We start from the raw sequence: 21,541 nt of genomic DNA, 5'->3' as shown, positions 1-21,541 counted from the left end.
TTACGTTTTAGAAAAACAAAGTTCATAACCTAAACATCCATATTTCCTTCTTTCGTATGATACCTTATGCATCAAATATGAATAATGCATGCTTGAGAAAAATATGCATGAAAACATGCTTCATTTCTACCGATTCTACCGATAGTCGAAAAACAAGCATTCAGCTGTCACGACTTTAAGCATTAGACAATGGGCTCACCTGCGCCATTAAATTCACACAAAACAATGGCAGTGCTACAGTGAATGTTGTTCGGGGGGGGGGGGGGGGGGTATTTACAAAGTATGCTGAATGAGACGGAAAGCCCTTTGTTGTCATTTATTTAGAATAAGCTGTGAAACTTAACCAATAATTGAAGACTCATATCGTGTGTATTCTCAGGTTGCATGCAGTCCAATGGCTATGGGAAATTTTGTATACCTACAACTTATCTCACTGTTTTCATTCCTCTCTACATTTCCCTCACGAGTGGGTCATCCTTTTACTGACAGGGTTTCGAAGTTTTTGAAGGGGAAGGCGAAGCAGAAAGAGGGGGCACATCACTTTTTAATCACTGAACTTGCGCTTCTAACATTTCAAAGGTAGAAATGCAGGGCTGAAAGTCGTCTTCTTTCCTTTTTTTTGTGGGGGGGGGGGCCTCGGGAGGCTTTTTCGGTTGGTTAACTCCCCCCCCCCCCCCTTTCAACATTCCCCTGATGAACACCCTTTGCTCTGTGGTTTGCTGCATGGTCAGGCAAGCTCACGATCATGTGCTACTTTAAGACCCTATTACGAATCATCCGTAACATTCCCTTCCCACCTCCCTTCATGTTTGTGTAAATTCATTGAAGCATGAAGGCCATTGTTATCTGCCAAGTCGGGCAGGCGTCGGGAGAGCTTTCTGGCTCCTTATTTTACTATCCATCTTTCTGGGTAAAATGGAAGCATATTTTCAAATTAAGTTTTCTCGAGCAGGCGTAGATCATTTTTAACGCATGAGATGTCATATGAAAGGAAAAAGAATGGGTATTAAGGCTATGATTTTACATTCTGCAAAGGATTGCTGAAAAAGTCTGAAAAACTCAATCAAAGTTGCCATTTGCTCGTGCAAATGAAAATTTAGTAGTATTACTTTCTATTGTTCTAACTCAGTCATGCATGAATTATGAACCATGAGTTGTGCATCAAATGAAAGAAGAGATGTATATCTTTCCATTCATGCATATCTCGTAAAGCAAATTTATGATTATGATCGCAAAGAATTGCAGTGAAACTCGGTTTCGTTTTTTCTGGGACACGCTGTATATGCACTGCACCAAAAGAATGTATTGTAAGGAATGACTTGTGACATTCAAAAGATATTTTCATCTACTTCTTTGACACCCGCTATCTTTTGTGTGTTTACAACTTAAAATAGGAACAAATTTGGAATTTCATGGTCCAGCTGCAATGATATTACATGTACTGCCATCTGCATCCTCCCATGATTTCTTGAAAATGACTCTGTCCTCTCTTGAAAAGTACCGATAGTAATAAAACATATCATGTTTTTGGTGTCACATACACATTGACAGGTGCATGGAGTTTGTTACCATGATTGATAGCAATGCCCACCATCTGCTGAAAAGTGCCAAAAAGCACAAAGTTAATGCAAACTTGGAATTATAGTGATACGAACCCGCCTTCTGCATCAGTCTTGAGTCTAGGGATTTCTACACATCCTGCAAGGAATTTGTCATTGAAGGCCTATCATTTCAACCATTCAGTTTCAATAAAACGACTACATTTTGGACAAAATACAAATGTAGGTGTGGTATATGGGCACATTCATTTGTACCACAGGAAGCAAAAGTATATTGACACATTCAGCTGGAGGGTAAGAAATCGGTCTTTACTTCATATGGAAAAGCAGGTCATAAATACTAAATACATACCATTTTTTTTTTGTCAAATCCATAACTTCTGTCTATAAACTGATTAAATGCAAATTACTCAATGGTAAATTGAACTAAATGGGAAATCACAGGCCATAATCATGGCAGTCATGGCAGTCATGACTACCGTAATCAAATCCACCATATAATGACCAACTGAAAAGCACTGATAAATATACGTATATCAATATATCAATAAATATGTCAGATGACTTATTGCTCAATACCGGTATACATATGCAGATGACGCTAAACCTTGCATATTGCAAATCAAAATCTTGGGTAGACGAGCATGTCGACACAGAATTAACACTACCTGAAACAATATTCCACTTACTGACATGTCCTCATCATGAGAAGTGTATACCTGGTTGTTGAGCCCTGAGAGACATAACTTGAGCAACAATGACTGCAAAGGTTCTCTGATTTCACACCAAATTTTTGAAGCTTAATATTGACTTGAAAGTTGCCGTCTGTTGACTTACATGCATCTAAATTGCTTTCTTTGCTTTCACAATAGCAATTGCAAAAACATGAATAAAACAATTTTCTACGGTTACAAAAAAGTAGCAACCCAAAGTTGGATGATTTACAATCATTGCCATAGCATTCTTATTTGCTTTCATTCAATTCATTCTCTCTGACCTTGTGTTTACGTGACTTTTTGTTCAAGTGAATTTCAGAAGGAATTTGACATTCATGGGCTATGTCAGGGAAACATCTCTCAGAGACTGAAATGTCTAATTTGCAAATCTGATCGTGCCCTTCTAATGATGGTAGAAAACTACGTGTATTAAGAGTCACATAAGTGCATTTCCTATATCGTTTTATTTCTACCAGAGCACTTTTCTTATTTCAGAAATGACTTGGAAAAAAAGATGAGCACTACTCAATATGTCAATCTAATGATTTAAATATATTAATATTTCCAATATCTATATATTCTTACATACATGTATATTTTAATCTGAATAGATGAATAGAAAATCTTAGCAATTCAAGTAAACTATTTAACACTCAATTGCTTTTTGGTCCTTGCAGCCAAGGGTTAGTAAGTGTCTGGCAAAATGTTGACAAAATATTAGCACAAATAAAATGATGTTACATAGTCTGTTATGATACAGAATATCTTTAAACATAGAAGGTACGAAGCCGTTTCTTGCAGGTCCAGTGGTAACAAAAATATGAAAACTATTTGAACTTTATGATTAAAGAATGTGCGTGCATTTTTCAGTAGTCTACATAATATTACAAATATGCAAGAAGTGATTCTTTGCAATAAAATGATAAACTTATCAAAATTTGATGTTCTTAACCAACTGAAACAAGTGACAAATTAAACCACACTTTGGGAATGTTACTTTCACTTTGGAAAAAATGGGTTTTAGAATATGTCAACAGCTTATTGCACATCGATTCACTTTTCACTGAGTGCAAAAAAAAAACAACCAATAACAATATTGTAAACTTGAAACTCAATGTCAGCAGCTATGTAGGATTAAAGAACTATTTACATGTTCTATTCATGATCGTTCTTTAGTAATAGGAATATTGCTCACTGTTTTAAATGGCTTTGTTAGCTTTTCACGCTCATCATAGTGCCAAATGTAAGTAGAAAACAGAGAAAATAATGTGAGTCCTGAAAACGGGTTTAATTTGATTGTGAAAAAGATGAAGAACTTGATTCTTTGTTCCCAAACTTCAGACTAAGATGGAAGGAGTAAACGTTCTGAAAAATACAAAAATAAAATGAACTGAAAATGTACCATAAATCATACAAACTCACTACAGAAGTTTAACAGAAAAGCACCCTTTTCCACTTTTTGTGGGCTCTTATGTAAGTGTCCTGTGCAAAAATATACTTGCTTCATAAAGCCTAGTGATCAATCTGATTTCCTCAGTAAAGCACTTGATTACGGTTGAGGCGTTGGCAGTTTACACGGTGTCAAACATGTGCAAAGAATTGTGTTTTATCAGTGACAAAAATCTGCTGTACTGATTGCGGCAGTACATTGTCATCGCCCCCATCATCCGTCTCTGCACTTTGATGTACCTCTACAATGTGACTCACATTGGGTATGAACTGCAGCTGCCCCGACGATATGTCAAAGCATCCACTTGATTGAGGCTCTGTGGCTATTTTCAACCCCTTTTCGAAGGTCTCTCGAGCCGACTGCAGACTTAGACGGAGCCTGGCTAATACCTCAACCTGTGTGCATGACTGCAAATGCTTTGTGATGGTCTCTAGCTCCGTAAATGATTCCATCTTGAGTTTGTTCAGCTGCTTCTCATAGTTCTTCTTGTTCTTCAGCTGGGTGCGCTTCCTCCACTTGCTCCCTGTCCTTTTTACACTGTTCTCACAACCATTATCCTCCTCCTCCTCACTCTCCTCCACATATCCGATGTAGCCATGTTTCTCTGCAATCTCCTCCACCTCGCAAATCATCTCCATAAATTTGGACCCCTCCAGCTTGTTGTCCTGCATGAGGTCCAGGATCTGCTTGCGGTACCACCAGACCTGACGACTGCCACAGACGTCCTTGGACTGCTTCCACTCCATCCCGTCTTTCTTGAGGACATTCTCTGCAAAGTGCACCACCTGCCTCTGGATGGTGGCGGTGTCCCTCAGGCCCATTTTCACCAGCTGACAGATGCGGCCAATGACCCTGCGGTCAAGTGGCGCCCCCCTCAATCTAAGGGTGGGGATGATTTCATGGTTGGTGTGGTGGGCTATCCTGGGAAGCATGACATAGACCCGCCACTCCACCGCCACGTCCTTCAGCCCTTCTTTCAGGTGCTTGGACAGTGTTTGGGAGGCAACAAGTCGGTTGTATTCAGTATTGTCTTTCAGTTTGTACTCGGGAAACCGTGCTACCACACGGAAGGCGACCCGAGCCATACAGCCCACCTTTTTACTCTGCAGTCGCTTCTTGGGGTGCTTGAGGGGACGATCCTTGGGTGGTTCTTTTCGCTTGCTGCCAAGATGGCAGTAGTACAGTCCCTTTCCTCCATGATAGTAAGGCACACCATCAAATGGGAGCTTATGACCACAGATCACTAGAGCGGTGTAGCGAAAAGGGCGCCCTCTCGACACGTTGACTTCAAAGTTTGTTTTGTCACACCTCTTCACACCAAGGAATTTAGAATCCGTGCACAGTTCATACACCTTCAGCAACTGCTCAGCCTCCTCCAGTGTGTCTACATAACCTGGGCAGAGGGAAAAGAAGCAAAACTTATCATACCAATATATGCTATTGTTTTGCTGTCATAAAGATGATAATAGATGACTATTTACTATCATAGCACAGTTTCCGTCCAAACAAATTCAAAATTCTCTTTTTCTATTTCTGTATTTCACCTGACAAAACATTCATCTCAAAGTTATCAAATTGCTTCATTGTGTACATCCATGAAGTTGATTTACATTGACACATATATGTAGACATTGTTGTCAGGTTGTTGTTTTTGGCAGTCTTAATGGGCACAAATTTTCAATGATCTGCTGTCTTTGTATCACTGCTGTTTACAAATACAATACTTTTTTTGAAATTTACTCTCTCATATAGTGATCCATGAAGACTGAGCTTACATTTACATGGACATTCAAAGATAGAAAAAAAGAACTTCACTTTGAAAACACTCTAGTGTTTCACCTACTTGCAGAGACTGAAAGCAGTGAATGGATTTAATGCTTTATGGTTATTGAAAACAAAATTAGATTTGATTTAGCTTGTAAAATTTAGAACACTTGTTTATTCTGCCAATCTATCCAATGACCTGGAAGCTTGACAGTTTAGCCCTTATTTACGTTTCAGTCTTATTAGCACATAATTTATAACTTGAATCTAAATTTTTACGAATCCATGATTACTAATTTTTTATTTCAAATTTATTGAATTGCTTATCATTCATAAGTGACAAAGAAATTACAACATAAAACTACTGTTACTAATCTGCACTGACATTGCAAATTTCCATACCAACATATGATGTCAAAAGAAATCACAGGGAAATCAAACACAAATCTTTTGAAAGGAAATTAAATTGCCTTACGAGAGTCTATGATGATTAAACTATGTGTTACCTACAAACATGCATGTGTCAACTACTTATAATCTATATATAAGGCATACAAAATTAAGTATGCATATCATTCAAACCCAAATAATGACATCTGCCATCTCATCAACTATTCATTCATATTGTGAATATACTTGATTCTCCTTACTCATTATCTGGTTGTCAAGTTTAATAACTCAGAGAAAGCTACGGGAAAATGTCAACAACCAGCCATCTGCCATATGAACAACACCATAACAGATACACAACATCATGCTCAAACAGCCAACATGAGGGAGGGGAAATTAAATATTACATCAAATAGGGCATCTGAGAGAAAACTATAACTCACCAAAGTATGGAGTTATCTTTTCCTTGAATAACTGAGACCACTCCTCCGTTAGTGCATCAGGATAATCAGCATCGCAGACTGATGCTGTCCCTAAGTCATTTCCTGGCACAAGACTGCCTGCAGTCCTGTCTAAGTCTGTCTGGAAATTCTTCTCACTACCCTGCTTGAGATCAAGGCAGAGGACATCAGCACGCATGTCACCAGTCACTTGTTCCAAGATGTTTCTGTCGCTGGCTGCAGACTGCATCAAGTCTTCCAGAGGAGCATCCAGGTCTGACTGCAATATACCACTAGGTTCCTGATGGGGGGTTTCATCCAGAGAGGGGGTGGCTACCTTGGGGTCTGACACAGATGATACTGAGAGTCTATGCTCACCAATGGTAGCTGGTTGGTGACACATTATATTGGACAGCTGAGGAGTCTGGATCAATGACTGACTTTCTGTAGCCAAACTTGCTGAAGTCATTGTTAGGTTGGAGGATTTGGGGGGCACCTGAGGCAATGATAAAGGCAGATACTGCGCAGAGGATACCAGCATGAGCTGTGATGATGTCAAAGGTGTGAGTAGAGAAGATGAATTTATGGGTGACTGCAATGATGCCAGTACTTCTGAATTAGAAGATGACATGGGCGGTTCTTGAGCTGACATTACCAGGGAGGCGGCTGAAGGTTGCAGCGGAGAGGGCAACCCTTGCAATGTTTGGGACACATAGAAGAGAGCTTCCTCATTGAATGTCAGTTCAGGGTGCGCACTCAACGACTGCCCTGCGATGCTCGACGATGCTATGGAGGGAGACGACCCCATCTGTGAGGTAGCAACCTGAGACACAGCTGTGAACGGGATGAGCTGAGTGGAACTCACGCTGGCCATGGGGTCAATGAGACCCTGCTGAGATGTCAGGAGCTGCAGCGATGGGTATGTGTTGTTGGGATCTTGGACCGATGAGAAGGGGGTGGTCCCTGCAGGCAGGGTACTCCCCTGACCCTCTGACAAATCTGAAGCCATCCTATCAGTCCTTTCGTGTAGTCATTCTGTCACAGACTTCATTGAGGACTTCTTTCTGAAACAGAATGAAAATGGTCAACCAAAATATCACAACTTGAGAGTCTGAATGGAATTAGAGTTTTCCATCGCCTAGAATCAGAGCCAAACAACACCAAATGAAACTAATTTTCTTTGTTTTGCCTTTTTTAGTTTCCTATTCCTTCTTACGTTGCTAATAACTTTACTCATGCAATGTGTTCAGATGAGAATCATATTCTGTCACTCTAACATGGTACACACTGAGCAAATAGGGAAAATAAAAAAGAAGGTAATTACAAAAACTGACACATCTCATTGTTTGTGACCTTTGATCTCAGCACAGCTGCACAGGAGCAACACATGGAATTCAAATGTATACATGTACAGTCATCATTCATTATATATAAATATATATATATATATGTTAAAGGTCAAATTCCTAAATTTCCTCGATCAGACTACTTATACTACAATGTATCTACCTTCATATTTTTCCCTCTTTCTCTGTGAATCAGAATTAATCTCTCTTATGTTTTCTTTTCTTTCATCAAATTAATCATTTTGCCTGTACATTCCAGCACTCTCTCTCCCTCTTCTTATACACAATCTAAACACTTTCAATGAGAAATCTAGTCAAAACATTGCATTTAGTCTCTGCTTCCTCACTACCTCTATGGATCAAGATTTTAGAGTTCTCCCATCTCTCTCTTTCTTCCATTTCATACTCCTTCACTAGGTTTTTTTTTTTCCCATCAATGAAATTGAAGGGGGGGGGGGAACTACCGACGATGTTCATTCGAGTCGTGACCTTTGACACTTGAAAATGAATATCACTGCAACTGGCATTAAATTGAATCAAAATTATGCCTATAGATGAAGATTTTGTATTATGTTAAACCAACATTCAAACGTTCATACTGTACAAATTGTAGTCCAGCCCGGTTTACCTTTTACAGTTTGGTGTCCTAATACACAAACTTACTGGCATGTATGCCTAGACTAGGGCCTACATCGAAACAGAATATATACCGGTAATAGACTTACCAATAGTAGACCTTACAGTGGTAGTACAGATACATGTTTGTATGTACATCAATCATTTCATGTCTTTCTCTGCCAAATATAGGCCGGTTTACCATTTCTTATATTGTCCAATTTGCTTTACAAATATCAATCAGTATTAGTAAACAAACGAAACTGAAGTGATAGTGATGCATCCCATTTTTGTTTTAATTCAATTATTTTTAGTTTATGTTAATTATGAAAAATACCAAATTATTGTTAATGGAATAATGGTAAAACACTATATCTATAACAATTAGATATTGGTGATATGTAATAGAAACAGTACTTTTACATAAATACAGATCTTTCTGGGATAAATGATCAAAGTAATTATGTAGTCAAGGAGTTAATTAAGTCAATTACGGTACGGGCCCATGGGATTGCTCTTGAGGATGAAGGATGTTGTCAAACATGTATGTCAGTGTCTGGGACCACGGCACTATCTCAGCTCGGGTCGGAGGCGCAACCGAGTCTCCAAGAAATATTTGACCATAAACGATTAAAATTGGGTGTAATTATTTTTATTTTGAAAAAAAAAAACTCTCTTGAGACCTGCATTACCTGCTTGATGAAGAAGATTGGGTGATGCAAATCGTCGGATGATCCCGTCCTTCTAGGCAATCCTCTCATCCCACTGCACTGCCTACTCAAGGTACACAATCATCATCTCGCATAGTAAATGCACGCGTACCGACCGCGTACACGAATCCCGATTCGATATGCATGCCTCTGATCCGCTGCTAGCTCAAGCTCGGTCTGCTGGCTCTGGCCCGTCAGATACCGGTACATTGATGGTAATGTGCGCCTAGCAGCAGCGGCCAGGCGGCGGCACATTGCAGCGAGTTTAGTGAAGGTAGTCTACAAAATACTCACAAACGCCAGAGAAGTTTGAAGCAAGCAGTTGCGGCCCGTGGTTTCGCCCAATCAACGTAATTTAAGACTAGCTGGAGTGAAAAAGCATCTCGTAGAAGGTACAAGAAACAAACATACTTCTAATGGATATGCATTTGTGCTTTTTGTCAGGTCATAAATATTGACTATTCTGTGCATGTGTGTGGCTCTGTAGAAAGTAGCAAGCTGTAGTCCCACATGTTAATTTTCCTGTTAAGGCCAGGTCATCCAAACACTGAACTTTGAATTTGACCCTCAAACAGCGAAGTGCAGTCTACAGTAATTTCTTTTGACCATGTTTTAGGGCTGTGTAGATTTGGTAAGAGTTTTCATGATTGTGACATATTTTCATGATTATGACATCCGGGTCCGTCTACATACATGCTCTAATTTATATACAATGTAAATTTAAATTAGACCATCTTCTCTAGATGTGTTAAATCTCTGGCTATAGGCTAGCCCCGGAGACCGCGCCGCTATGATGCGGCGGGGTCCTGGCGGCTACCTCGCAGTTTCGCTAAAGTGAGAATCACGAACAACTCCCTATTGCCACATACGGCGACTTCACGAATAAATCATGGGTAAATTTCTATCATAAACACAGTGACAATAAAAAATGAAATATACATTACCCCATTGCCTTGGTTCTTTTCACCAATTTATCTGGAAACTGCAAAATTTTCCACATTTTTTAGGAGTAAGCGGCCTGCCCTAGTGGGAGAGCCGTGCTACCATTTTGAATGTGTATATCCATTAGTAAGCATCTGCGCATGTAGAGAGTAATACGTAGCCTTTTGTCAAGGCCCTCTCGCTGTATGGTGTAGAGAGCCCAACCGAGTAAGGTAGCGCGACTCGCTTCGCTCGTCCCTTCGCTCGTCCGTTACAGCAAGAGGGCCTTGACAAAAGGCTAGCATGCAACGTTAGTGAGCATCGGTGAGCTGAAGATAATTCGCCTTATAAGACAACATTTTCTGCATCATGAGTAACAAAATGCATCAAACAGTCGCCGATTTGAATCATTTAGGTTTAATCGACCCATGTAAGTATTCCTAGTAGTTTTTGTTGAAAAATTAAGGAAATAGAGCGCCGGAACGGCACCCGTTTTGTACAACATTAAGATCTGAATGCGAAAACGGCGCAGCCCCAACACGCTGCGCTGCACGTTGGGGCTGGTCGCAGTTAGCTATAGGCCTACTCTAAACTAACAAACTGTTAGATCTATTAAATTAATACGATGTCATGTGATCCTGATTTGATCCAGACTTTTGTAACTAGAATGGAGGGGTAGAGCCCAGAATACCATTATGTTGCAAGTCTGTTTTTCAGAGGAGAAAGAGCCAGACTCTTGATCAGAGAGTCTTTAAAATGGGTCAAGAAAATTCTGCAGTCTCATTGGTCAAGAGCTGTGAATCAGTTTTTACTGGCTGCATTTTCGATATCAAATAATAACTTCCATCATGCGATACTGAGTAGATGCTCTGGAGAGTCTACACCTGTCTGTATGCCTACATACTGTCACTGTCCACATTGGTGATATACCATAAGCTGTATTTGAAACTATGTTGTATGTGTACTTCACGTGCACATGGCTAGCAAACTAGTTTGTATTATTGGCTTTGATTCATGATGATGTAATTTGAGCTATTGTTGTATTTGCTTCCTGGTCAAATTTAGGATGGTCAACTGAGTGGTTGTGCTGTATCTGTATGTCTGCATGTGCAACAACAACAACCAAAACAATGACATCTCCAGAAGAAGACCCAACTTCCCTTGAGGAGGGAAACACCGTGGCAGCTGAGTCAGAAAACATCAATAGTTCAGTCTGGACCACGGGTGGGGAGAAACAGCAGGATACCACAAACATGACACCAGAGATCTTCTCTGTTGATGGAGAGATGGGAACTTACCATGGTGACAGCCACATTGCTATGCGCATGTCTGCTGTGTGCAAAGGAGGCCTGCAAAATGTTGACAAAACGCATCCACATATTTGGGTGAGTAGTGGCTGACTGAATGTACCTCCATCCATACTGTAAAACACAATATTTTCGCGACATGAAATTTTTGCGAATTGGGGCTGACGGCCTTTTTTGCCTCATGAAATTTTAGTGAGTTGCCTCTAACATTCAATGCAAATAGTGTAGACAAGAATTTTCTTGTGCATTTTCATTTCACAAATCTTGGCTCTCGCGAAATTTGCGAAATTGACATGCACGCGAACATTCCTCGTTTTACAGTGATAAACGTACTTTGAAGCAAAGCTCAGTGGTATGAGCTAGAGTAGTGAAAATCTGAGCAAATCCTAATGAGCAAATCCTTTGCGGAATTCCCTTTTATCCATCATTGTCCTCCTGTGACATCATTAATTGTTGTCTTGATAACCAGCTGTGGCTGAACCAAAACTAAAACGATTTGTAACTTTTGAATGGATCATCAGATTTTGTAACTTTTGAGTGGATCATCAGCTTTTATTCAAAATTTACTGATGCGTTTTGTAACATGTTTTTGCATTTTCTCAATCCGCACATAGTTTGGAATTTTATTCCATCTTTAATTTAATTGCTCTTACTCTAGGCATTGCTGCCAAAGGGCTATGATTACCACATATGTGCCATCGAGATTCCTGACCCCTGCCACCCAGAGCACTACAAGATTGGGATACGTCTGCGCATTGACACCGAGCAGGCCATGAACGATTGGATTGAGGAATACCAGCGAGAGAGCTTTACTGGTTGGCGCATTGGTCATGGCAATCGCAAGTCAAAAGCAGTACGGATATTGTACCAGGTATGCTTTCACTGAGTGTTCAGCAGTTAGCTATCCATGGCCCATGCTGTGCTTTCTGTGCTAAAATGTTATTCTGCTTGCTTGATCTCTTTGTCGATTGGTATAGTCAAACCTGACTGTGTGACCACTTGTCTATAGTGGCCACCTGTCTGTAACGGCTCCTTTTTCTGTCTACCTTGGGTGGCTGCTATAGACAGGTTTGACTGTACATGTACATGTATGTCCAGAAACTAATTTGAGTATTAGGGACTGTATTATCTTGCAGTCCTGTTGTACTGCAATGGCCTTTGCATAGAGACTGTGGCACTGTTCCAGACAAGTGAGTCTTATACTGCAGCCAAGTGAAGAGAGAAATCATTCAAATGCTAGTAGAATGGGTAGGTAAATGACTGCCAGAGGCTACAGTGAGTATCCAATGAGCTGTTTGTAGTGAAGAGAATGCAGTGATTGGCCACAGTCTGTGTCTTTCCTCCATCCACTCATATTTCTTTTGCCTCTTCGTTGTAGAAACACTTCAAGTGCAAGCACAACATCTTCTTTAGGAAGAGCCAGGCAACAAAAAGGCAAATTGAGCACAGCTTGACCTGGAGAGGGAGCCAGCACACTGGCTGCCCGGCAAAGATGAACGTCGCCATCAGAGTTCACGTCAAAGGGATATCTAAGCGCAGAGCCAGCAGGTTTGGGACTCTTTGTAGTTGACTGTAATTAGTGTTTGGTGCAAGTTGTCAAAGTGTTGTATATTCCGCAACATCTATCTTTCAAGAAAGATGAATATTCTGGCTTGGTTCTCCCCCGTAAGGATGTACATGACTCTGAGTAAAAAGAACTACCGTAAATAGAGAACTTGGGGTTTACATTGCATTGAAGGGAAAAGCCAATCAGAGTTTACACATTACAGTAAGGTCATACCAATATGTAGAATTCTATGCAACTATGAATACCCTTCTGGATGTACCGAAAGATGTCTGTGCAAGATTTTCTGCAAGATCATTTTTCAGTCATAACACAATATGAGGAAGATAATACAGTTAACCCCACCCATGTTGAATCCAAAGAGACTGAAGAAAATCCTTTGACTTTAAGAATTTTGACTTACACAATAGAATTGACACATGTTTATATCCATCCTTCATCTGAGTCTTTTTTTTTTACTTGTGCAAGGCTGACTAAGGCGTGATGTACCATTACGTCTATTGTCTGCATCAATGATATTTGCACTTTTCTGTAAATTTCCTGCTCTTTTTGTAGATGTAGTATCCCTTACATGAGAATTTCCATTGTATTCCCAGGGCAAGAGATGTGCACATGCCTGATTACCCTGCTATGGTTTCAATCAGCCACACCCACAACCATGAAACTCAGAGTGAGTATGCACTCCGCTTTCGCTCTGTGGACAAGGAGGTGGAGAGCTTCTACATCGACCTGTTCAAAGCGGGACACTCTGCGCTCACCGCCCACAGCTTCGTCACGTGGAAGCGTTGGGCAGAGTATGGGGCTGACTTTGAAAAGATGATTCTTGACAGAGCATATACCCCTGACATTGGATTCATCTACAGGTATGACCCTTTGTAAAACTTCATTACACTTTCTTCTGTAGGAACATCACTTATGTGTATGAGTTTTAAAAAATGCAACTTTTTGCTTTTCACCCTTGCATCTTGAAAACAAAGCAAAAACTACTAGTATCGTCTCTGATAGGGCAAGGTCATTTCAATTCAATAGATTATTGAATCAGTGAGGGGAGAGGTGACAGTCGAACAGTGAATCAGTAGAACAGTGAAACTAGAAACTGTTGAAGTAGAAACGGTGTCCTCCAGATGGTAACAAGTAAACTTCAGGAGAAATGAGGAGAATGCAAGAAAAGGGGAAGACTGTACACTTGTCCAATATATCCTAACATTCAGGTGTGCTAATCTAAATCTGTTGTAGAGTTTGATATCATAGATTCATAATCATACTGCACTTGTGGATGCAGTTTTACTGAAATTTGGTGAACACAGTAAATGTCATTTCTTTAAATGGCATGGTATGGTAGATTGATACCACTTGTTGACCACTGGTAGTCATAGGTGGTGAACCACTGTAAATAAAATACACTTCAAATAAAGAGAAATGAAGTTAAGATTGTGTACTGATTGTGGAACATGAAGCAAGTTCTGTTGTGTTTTTATGCCTTATTTCTTTCTCAAAAGTATTGATGTTATGTATTCAATGGATACAAATAGTAAGTGATATGTTTATTGGGTGAAAAAAAAAATAGTGGTCTGGCCTCAAGAATGTCATTTTGTGTAAATTGCCTTTGTGTGTCTACAGTGTTTGCACTCTTTGAAGTGTATTGTATTCCATTGAAGAGATATGGAATTATATCATTGAAATAGATTGTATGATTGTTGAGATAATATGGACAAGTGGTTGATATGTGCTGCATGGCATTTTTTATTCATGGGACAATGTTTGATATTCAAAATAATTCATTTATATCCAAATTGTCGCCATCTTTGTGCAGACTTTTCTACAGGATGCTGAGGGAACGAAAGCCTCACATGCTGAAGCCACTCAAAGTTAAGAAAATGCAGAATGGCGTCATGTCTAACGGCCCTGTGCTGGCCTCTGTCGACACCACCACCCCGCCCCACATAGACACATCCTCATCGTCCCCGGCAACCATCAATGACAGACTGGGCACTGATGTGATCATGGAAGAAGACGAAGGGGAAGTGTCTCCTGTGAAGAAGCCGAGGCTAGACTCTGACGGTGAGAGGGGTTGATGATAATGCTGGTGATGTGATGCTCACAATGATGATGGTGATGATAGGATACTGTTGATGATCTTCATGATGATCAAAATCTTCATCATTAATGAGGGTTATAATGGTAATGATTATAAGTATGATGATGCTACTGATAATGGTATCAATAGTGTTGACAATGATGATGTTGGGAATGGTCCTATTCTTTAATGTCTGTGAAACAGGTTTTACCTCATCATGTATAGCTTTGGAAATGAATTTGTATAATTTCATATTTCTTCAGTATTTGTCTTGTGCTGCTGAAAAGTTGCGTTTAAGTTAAAGTGCATTGCCAGTGAGTCAGTACCTTGTATTATCAAAGATTTCATTGCAGTGCTGAGGACGCTTTATCTTGACATGGATGATAAAGGTACAGCAACATGAGCGATGTCATGCTCATGAAACGACAGAGACATGTAGACTATATTTTCTGTAGGGATAATGTGAGATTGTAATGATGTAAGGAGTTGTTGGAGGTGTAAATAATGCTGCGGTTGTTGTTAATGCAAGTAATATGTAACTCCTTTGTAATTGCATGTAAAGGGTCTGATAGATCCACAATGTTGGTGTGCAGAGTTATTTGTGACACATTGATTTACGGAATTGTTTTTGTAACTGTAAACAAGATATTATGTACAAAAAACACAAAGAGTCAAAGTGTAACTGAAGAATGCATTCAATTTGTACTACTTCCAGCGGTCAGTGAGGAAGTCAACAGTGATTCGGCCAGACCAAACTCCTCCATGCTGCCTGTGGATGAATCTCCAGCAGTGACCGATTCAGAAATGCCCAATGAGAGCTCTCAGCTGGACAACAGTGCAGTCTTGTCTGAGATGACAAACGGTGGGGAGGAGGAGGAGACTCACAGGGACTTCTTTGCACACGGTCGCAAAAAGCGAATTCCTGGGAACAACAAGAAGAGGGAAAGTACAGTGAACCTGAAGGAGTTGTATGAAGACTTGGAGAAGCTGGTATCCAAGCATGTTATGGAGACCCATCCTGCACAAGCTCATCTTGCAAGAATCACTGGTGATCGGGATGACATGATCATAGCCATCTGTACGCCGCTGATGCGGAGGGCACATGCCGAGAGCACCATGAGTGGTGAGGTCTGTATTTTGGATGGGACGTTCCAGAGCTTCGGCCAGGGTATGTGCTATGTGATTTCCTTCATGGTTCCAAGCAGTGCTGGTGGTGTGCCCCTGGGGTTCCTGGTCCTCTCTTCCATGGACCAAGTCTTCATCACCCAGGGCTTGGAACTCTTCAAGATGCTGATTCCAGAAGAGGCATTTGGTGGGCGTGGGCGTGACGGCCCCACCTACTTCCTCACAGACGAGGAACATTTCAAAGGTGACATTGTCCAGGCCACGTTTCCCAATAGTATCGTTCATATCAGCCCCTACCATCTGATCCTTATGGCATGGAGGTGGTTGGTGGACCCCAAGAGACGCATGGAACCTGGGGACATGTCTGCTAAACTGAATCTCATTAGAGAGCTGGTGGGATGCCAGTCGGCAGAGGAAATACACACTGTGCACCTCAAAATTCTTGGCAGTGAAATCAATGACAAGTAAGTGTCAGCAGTACTCTCCTTTCTCTGGGGTTCATTTACAATGCCAGTGAAATCATCCCCCCCAAATTTAAGTTTTTATTTTGCATGGCAGCTAATGCCACTTTCTTAACTCCTCTGCTGTTTTTAAGCTGAGAATATCTGGTTTTAAGATTGGACACACTAACTTTAAAAAAAAAAATCTTATAAAAATGACTTTTGGTGATGTTATGATGCAATATCAGATTTACTCATTGTTTACGATATTTCCATGGAACATGGCAGTAAATAGTTTTCAGATGTAAGAGATGGTGGCATGAAGCATTATCATTTGACCCTCTCTCTTACCCCACATCCAGGCACCGTGAGTTTGCTCCTTATGTCATAGATGCCATCGTGAACCGGTGGAGCGAGTGGTCCTTGCCAGCCGATCACCCAATCCACAGGATGGGGGTAGGTGTCCAACCCTGGGAGAAGGTCATGAATTGCCTCCGGGATCGTGTGCTCATGAAAGGCAGGCACTTCAACATCCTGCAGGTGAGTTGGTATGATGATGTCATGGTGACAGATGAGAAATGATGATGAGAAAGAAATGGTGAATGATTGATGATGGCACATTGGGGATTGTGATTTTTTTGTGATGCTGATGATAATTTAGAAGTTGCAATCATTGCTAATGATGTTTTGTGTTTCTGCTTGAGTGGAGAGAAAGAAGAAACAGATAAAGAAAAGCAGGATGATTAGAATGAGGTAAGTTAGTGTTGTGCTGTTATAGTGAGTGTTCAAACTGAAATTGTCAAGCATCCATGCTGCATTAAAGAAGTATGTCCTATATTACTCAGGTACACATGTTTTTAGAATACAACAAGTTAAGAATGAAGTTAAACTTAGATTTTTCCATTTCTTGGTTTTATCGATTGTATCAAGTCTTATATTTAACAAACATCTTCTCAACTTTGACAGTAGGCAGCAGTCAAGGTTCTTTTTAGTCACTGAATTTATCATGCCTCGTATTCACTTTAAGTTTCATACCCTGACAGCTCTTATCACCTTCTTTCAAGCTCGGCATTATTCAGACTGCCTCCAAGTTAATCATTCTGCCCCTCCAAATTTATTTTGTTAATTAGACAGTAGTTGATCACGAAGTGGGGAATTTCTTTGAGTTAATTTTATTGACTCGCTCTCGACCTACCCCTAGATGACTCACTTTCTCCTCTATGGTGTGGATGCTGTGTATGAGAAGAACTTGGTGAGTGGATGCCAGAATGTTCCCTCCAATGTCTCCTTCACTCCCGTCTTCTTTGACACCACCATCCCTAGAGATGGCATTAAACAGGTGAGTCTATTCTCAGGCTTTTATTGGTCTCAAATGTCTTCTGGGGCATATATGTACCTGGTATCATGCACTCCTCTGCAACAAGAATATGATAATTTGGGTTTCGTTACATCCCTATTACCCTCATGTACATTGTTATACATTACATTTCCTTTCTGTCACTCTCTATCTCTCCTTATTTTCTTCAATCTCTTCACCTTCGTTTTCACGTTTTCAGGTTTTTTCTTTTGCATGCCTGTCTTGAATGTCATAGAAGAACATACTGCTCTCAATCATTATTTCTGTGAGTCAGTTTCACTCAACAAGGGTTGTGTTATACCTGTGCTTTCATGAGCAGTTGATGTGTCTTTGCAACTGATCGTCAAATTGGCCTACATTGACGTAAATTTGTAGGGCAATTTGTCTGTTAGTTGCAATAAAAACACTTGATGCAAGAATTTCATGAATTTGACATGTCACATTTATTTTTTGCAATATATCGCCCTCTTTCCTGCCATAGCTGAGTGATACAGACTTTCTGGTGAATCCTAAGAGTAAGACGAAGAGCGCCCTCGGTCTGCTGTCAGTGAATACCACTCTGGGTGTGTGCTCCTGTGTTTCTGGCAAGATGGGCTACTTCTGTGCTCACATGGCTGCTGTCTTCAAGTACTACAACCTGCCCAGTAATTGCAAGCTGCCTTTCCACTGTGGGCAGGAGAAGTACCAGATCTACAAGGTGGCTACTGGTGAGTGCCTATTACTCGGTTTGCGCGGAAAATTGTATTTGAGAACCAGAGGAAGTTACCAACCCAAAATGTGTATCTGTACAGGAAGAATATGAAAGCTTGTGCACACTTGTGTGAGTTCAGATTTTGAAGCAGATGATCACTCTTAAGTCACCATTTTCGAGATTTCTACCACTATGCAGTAACATTTAAGAAATCATATGTAGAGAGATATATAATTGCGGCAGGGAGCTCAAATTCATAATCATGGTGGGGATAGTGACTTAAAGTTACAACAGAATTGAAATGACACCGCTCTTAAAATGCATGAGCCCCTTTGGTAAACTTTCAGGCCTCAGCCATTCGTCAGATTCGCTAAAAAGCGGCTCGGCTTGTGTGTATGTGGTGTGTATACAAGGCTTTAAAAGGCTTTTACATTACAGCAGTGTTATCTGTTGTCAGTATATTGTATATATTTATCTCCAGCTGATGTTTCAGCAGTTTATAAAAGTAGAACGAACTGTGGGATTGTTCTGTGCCTGAGAATACCACACTAATGTTGCCATTTTCATCTTGCAGGAGAGAAGATAATCCATGAACAGCTGACGGAAACGATGCAGCAGTTGTCTCAAGTGGTGGAGGCCAACCTGTCTTCCCTCACCGATCCCATCCGCCACTTCATCCAGCAGATCCAACGAGCTGACTCCACAGCCAACCTCGGCAAGGCCCTGCAGAACTTCACTGTCCTCACAAAGCAGGAGAAGGAGGAGGAGGAGGAGCGAGCGAGAGAGGAGAGGGAACGTCTGGAGAGAGAGAAGGAGGAGGAGGAGGAGAGGAGGAGAAGGGAGGAGGAGGAGGTAGAGAAGAGAAAGGCTGAAGAGCTGAGACAGCGAGAAGCAGAAGCAGAGCAGCAGAGACAGGAAGAGGAGAGGAGGACCAGGGAGGCGGAGATAGAGCAGCTGAGGTTGACAGCCAACAAGGATGGGAGAAAAGATGTCTCCTGGCTCCTTTCACAAGACACTGTCCTTGTAGTCACAGCACCTCAAGCAAGCAGCCCTAAGGTACACTGTACATGTTTAGCTCTAACCTTACATGCACTCAACTTGAGATTAGAGTGTTGAGGGTTATTTTTGGCTTGTTTTTCCAGACATCAAAAACCGCAGTATACTGTAAAACAAGATATTCTTGTGGCATGAAATTTTTGCAGATTGTCACTGGCATTCAATGCATATAGTGTAGACAAGAATGTTCACATGCATTTTAATTTTGTGAATCTTGGCTCTCGCAAAAATTTTGAAAAATTGAAATGCATACGAGCATTCCTCGTTTTACAGTATGCGATAAATGTAAGCATTAGAAACAACACACAGCTTAAACTCAAAGTGATTGTAGGTCTAGTAGTTGTGAAAACAGTCTACAGTTAATTTGTAATAGAAAGTACTCATCTGCAGTAAAATTGGTTGGATAGAACAATAATACTTTCATCACAATGTTGTTGGGTTATCACAGCGTCCAGTTTATTGCACATTGAGAAAATTGTGTACTTGTCCATAATCTAATACAAGATTTTGGGTTGAGTGCAAGCTTTCTGTTAGTATTTATGTTAAGCACACCAAAAAATTTTACATTAAAAGGCTATATTCAGGAAATTACTCACAGTTTTCTTGCTTACTGCCCATGCAAACTTACACAGCCATGATGAGAAATCATTTATGTAAACTCTGGCATACATCAATGCATCATATTGAACACCTGATATGGGCTCTATACGGTTTATGATTCCCATGTGAATAGTGTGCATATGGGACAGTGCAACAATACATTTCCTGTGTTATACTTTCCTATAATGAATTCAAAATGCTGAACAGTTTTCTTAAAGAAAGTATTTGAAGAAAAAAAAATTGTTATTTTGTGACCAACGACTCCTTTGTTGTGACTCAAAACTGATTTTATCCTAAATCTCACAGCATGACACGGTGAAACACAAAGGAGTCCTGCCAGGCAGAACTGAGCGGAAGCCAATAATGACTCCAGGTAGAGCTGTAACTCGTGGCGTGTCCCGCATGCTAACCAACATAGAGTCAAACAAGAAGAAGGAGGCGTCATCCAAAAGAAAAGCAAAACAGTCCTCGCCTGATGGTCCTGCGACAAAGTCCACGGCCCTTCAAGAAGCCAGCAGGCAGATGAAACAACTGGCTGCGTCCAATGCTAAGGAGAAGAACTTAGTTCTGCTGGTGTCAGAGAAAGGCGGTATGCTGCTGAAGGGATCGGCTGCTACGATGGCTGACCTGGGGCGTGTCCTGGTGATCAATCGACCAATCACAGACCAGCAGGTTGGATTCCTCATGCCGAAGGACTCAGCTGGAGTGAAGAAGGGAGTGCCAAAGAAAGGAAAGAAAGGAAAGTCATGACACAGGCTTGGTATCCTACAGGAACAGACTCTTAACACAACATGGTGCCAATCATTCAAAGTCTAGATATGCAATCTTGGTCGTGTGACCTTTTGTCAGTCAACTAGTAGGGGCTGACAATCACAAAGTCCATGGATAAAAGTCCCCTGGCTGCAGTGGTTGTGCCCCTACCAATGCACTTCATCCTCATTCTATGTATTTTAATTTATTTCAACACGAGATTGGATAGAGGATGAGAGATAAGTTCAGAAAAAGCAGAGAAAATATTACCCCCAACGATAAAGTTCTTTTGAGTGAAAACAATGAGTTAAAAATGACTTGATCAACAACAATTTATCATCATTCATTCTGCATATTGAATGTAATCTGACATAAATTAATGAAGAGGTTTCTGTAACCCTAACCCCACACTAAGGTGTGCACAATAAAATGGGTTGTCCCAAAGTTTTGAAATCAATCCCTCAGAGCAATGTATGTGATGGAAGTGAACCAATGTCAACATTGCTCTGTTTTCTTTCTCGTTTCTTTGTGTATGCATGTATTACCCAATACAGATACTCTAAGAAGTTTCTTGCCAAAACGTCAAAGGCCAAAAGGTCAAAGGTCAAGTGAAAGTGTTAAATTTCACATCTTTAAACTTATAAAAGGGTCAAAAGTTGGGTA

The 21,541-nt window shown here is 40.7% G+C and overlaps 2 protein-coding genes across 2 annotated transcripts; one reads left to right on the top strand and one right to left on the bottom strand.

The window, feature by feature from the left end:
* Positions 1 to 3,747: 3,747 nt before the first annotated feature.
* On the bottom strand, positions 3,748 to 7,328 carry LOC139739610 (uncharacterized). The gene is made up of 2 exons (XM_071650212.1): positions 6,323 to 7,328; positions 3,748 to 5,118 (listed from the first exon to the last, which is right to left on the bottom strand). Exons 1-2 carry the CDS (start codon positions 7,326 to 7,328, stop codon positions 3,857 to 3,859), a joined length of 2,268 nt encoding a protein of 755 aa, XP_071506313.1. The 3' UTR covers positions 3,748 to 3,856.
* Positions 7,329 to 11,028: 3,700 nt separating this feature from the next.
* LOC139739609 (uncharacterized) lies at positions 11,029 to 20,878 on the top strand. The gene is made up of 11 exons (XM_071650211.1): positions 11,029 to 11,296; positions 11,877 to 12,089; positions 12,597 to 12,766; positions 13,379 to 13,645; positions 14,596 to 14,852; positions 15,575 to 16,448; positions 16,787 to 16,964; positions 17,626 to 17,763; positions 18,263 to 18,488; positions 19,047 to 19,528; positions 20,435 to 20,878. The coding sequence occupies exons 1-11, from the start codon at positions 11,042 to 11,044 to the stop codon at positions 20,876 to 20,878; spliced, it is 3,504 nt and encodes a 1,167-aa protein (XP_071506312.1). The 5' UTR covers positions 11,029 to 11,041.
* Positions 20,879 to 21,541: the final 663 nt, after the last annotated feature.

This window comes from Diadema antillarum, unplaced genomic scaffold (assembly GCF_040938485.1).
Source record: "Diadema antillarum isolate AM-2024a unplaced genomic scaffold, OU_Dant_1.0 seq00000809_RagTag, whole genome shotgun sequence".
NCBI classification, from domain to species: Eukaryota; Metazoa; Echinodermata; class Echinoidea; order Diadematoida; family Diadematidae; genus Diadema; species Diadema antillarum.
Note: the sequence above shows the minus strand (reverse complement) of the source record. Positions and strands in the feature narration are given on the sequence as shown.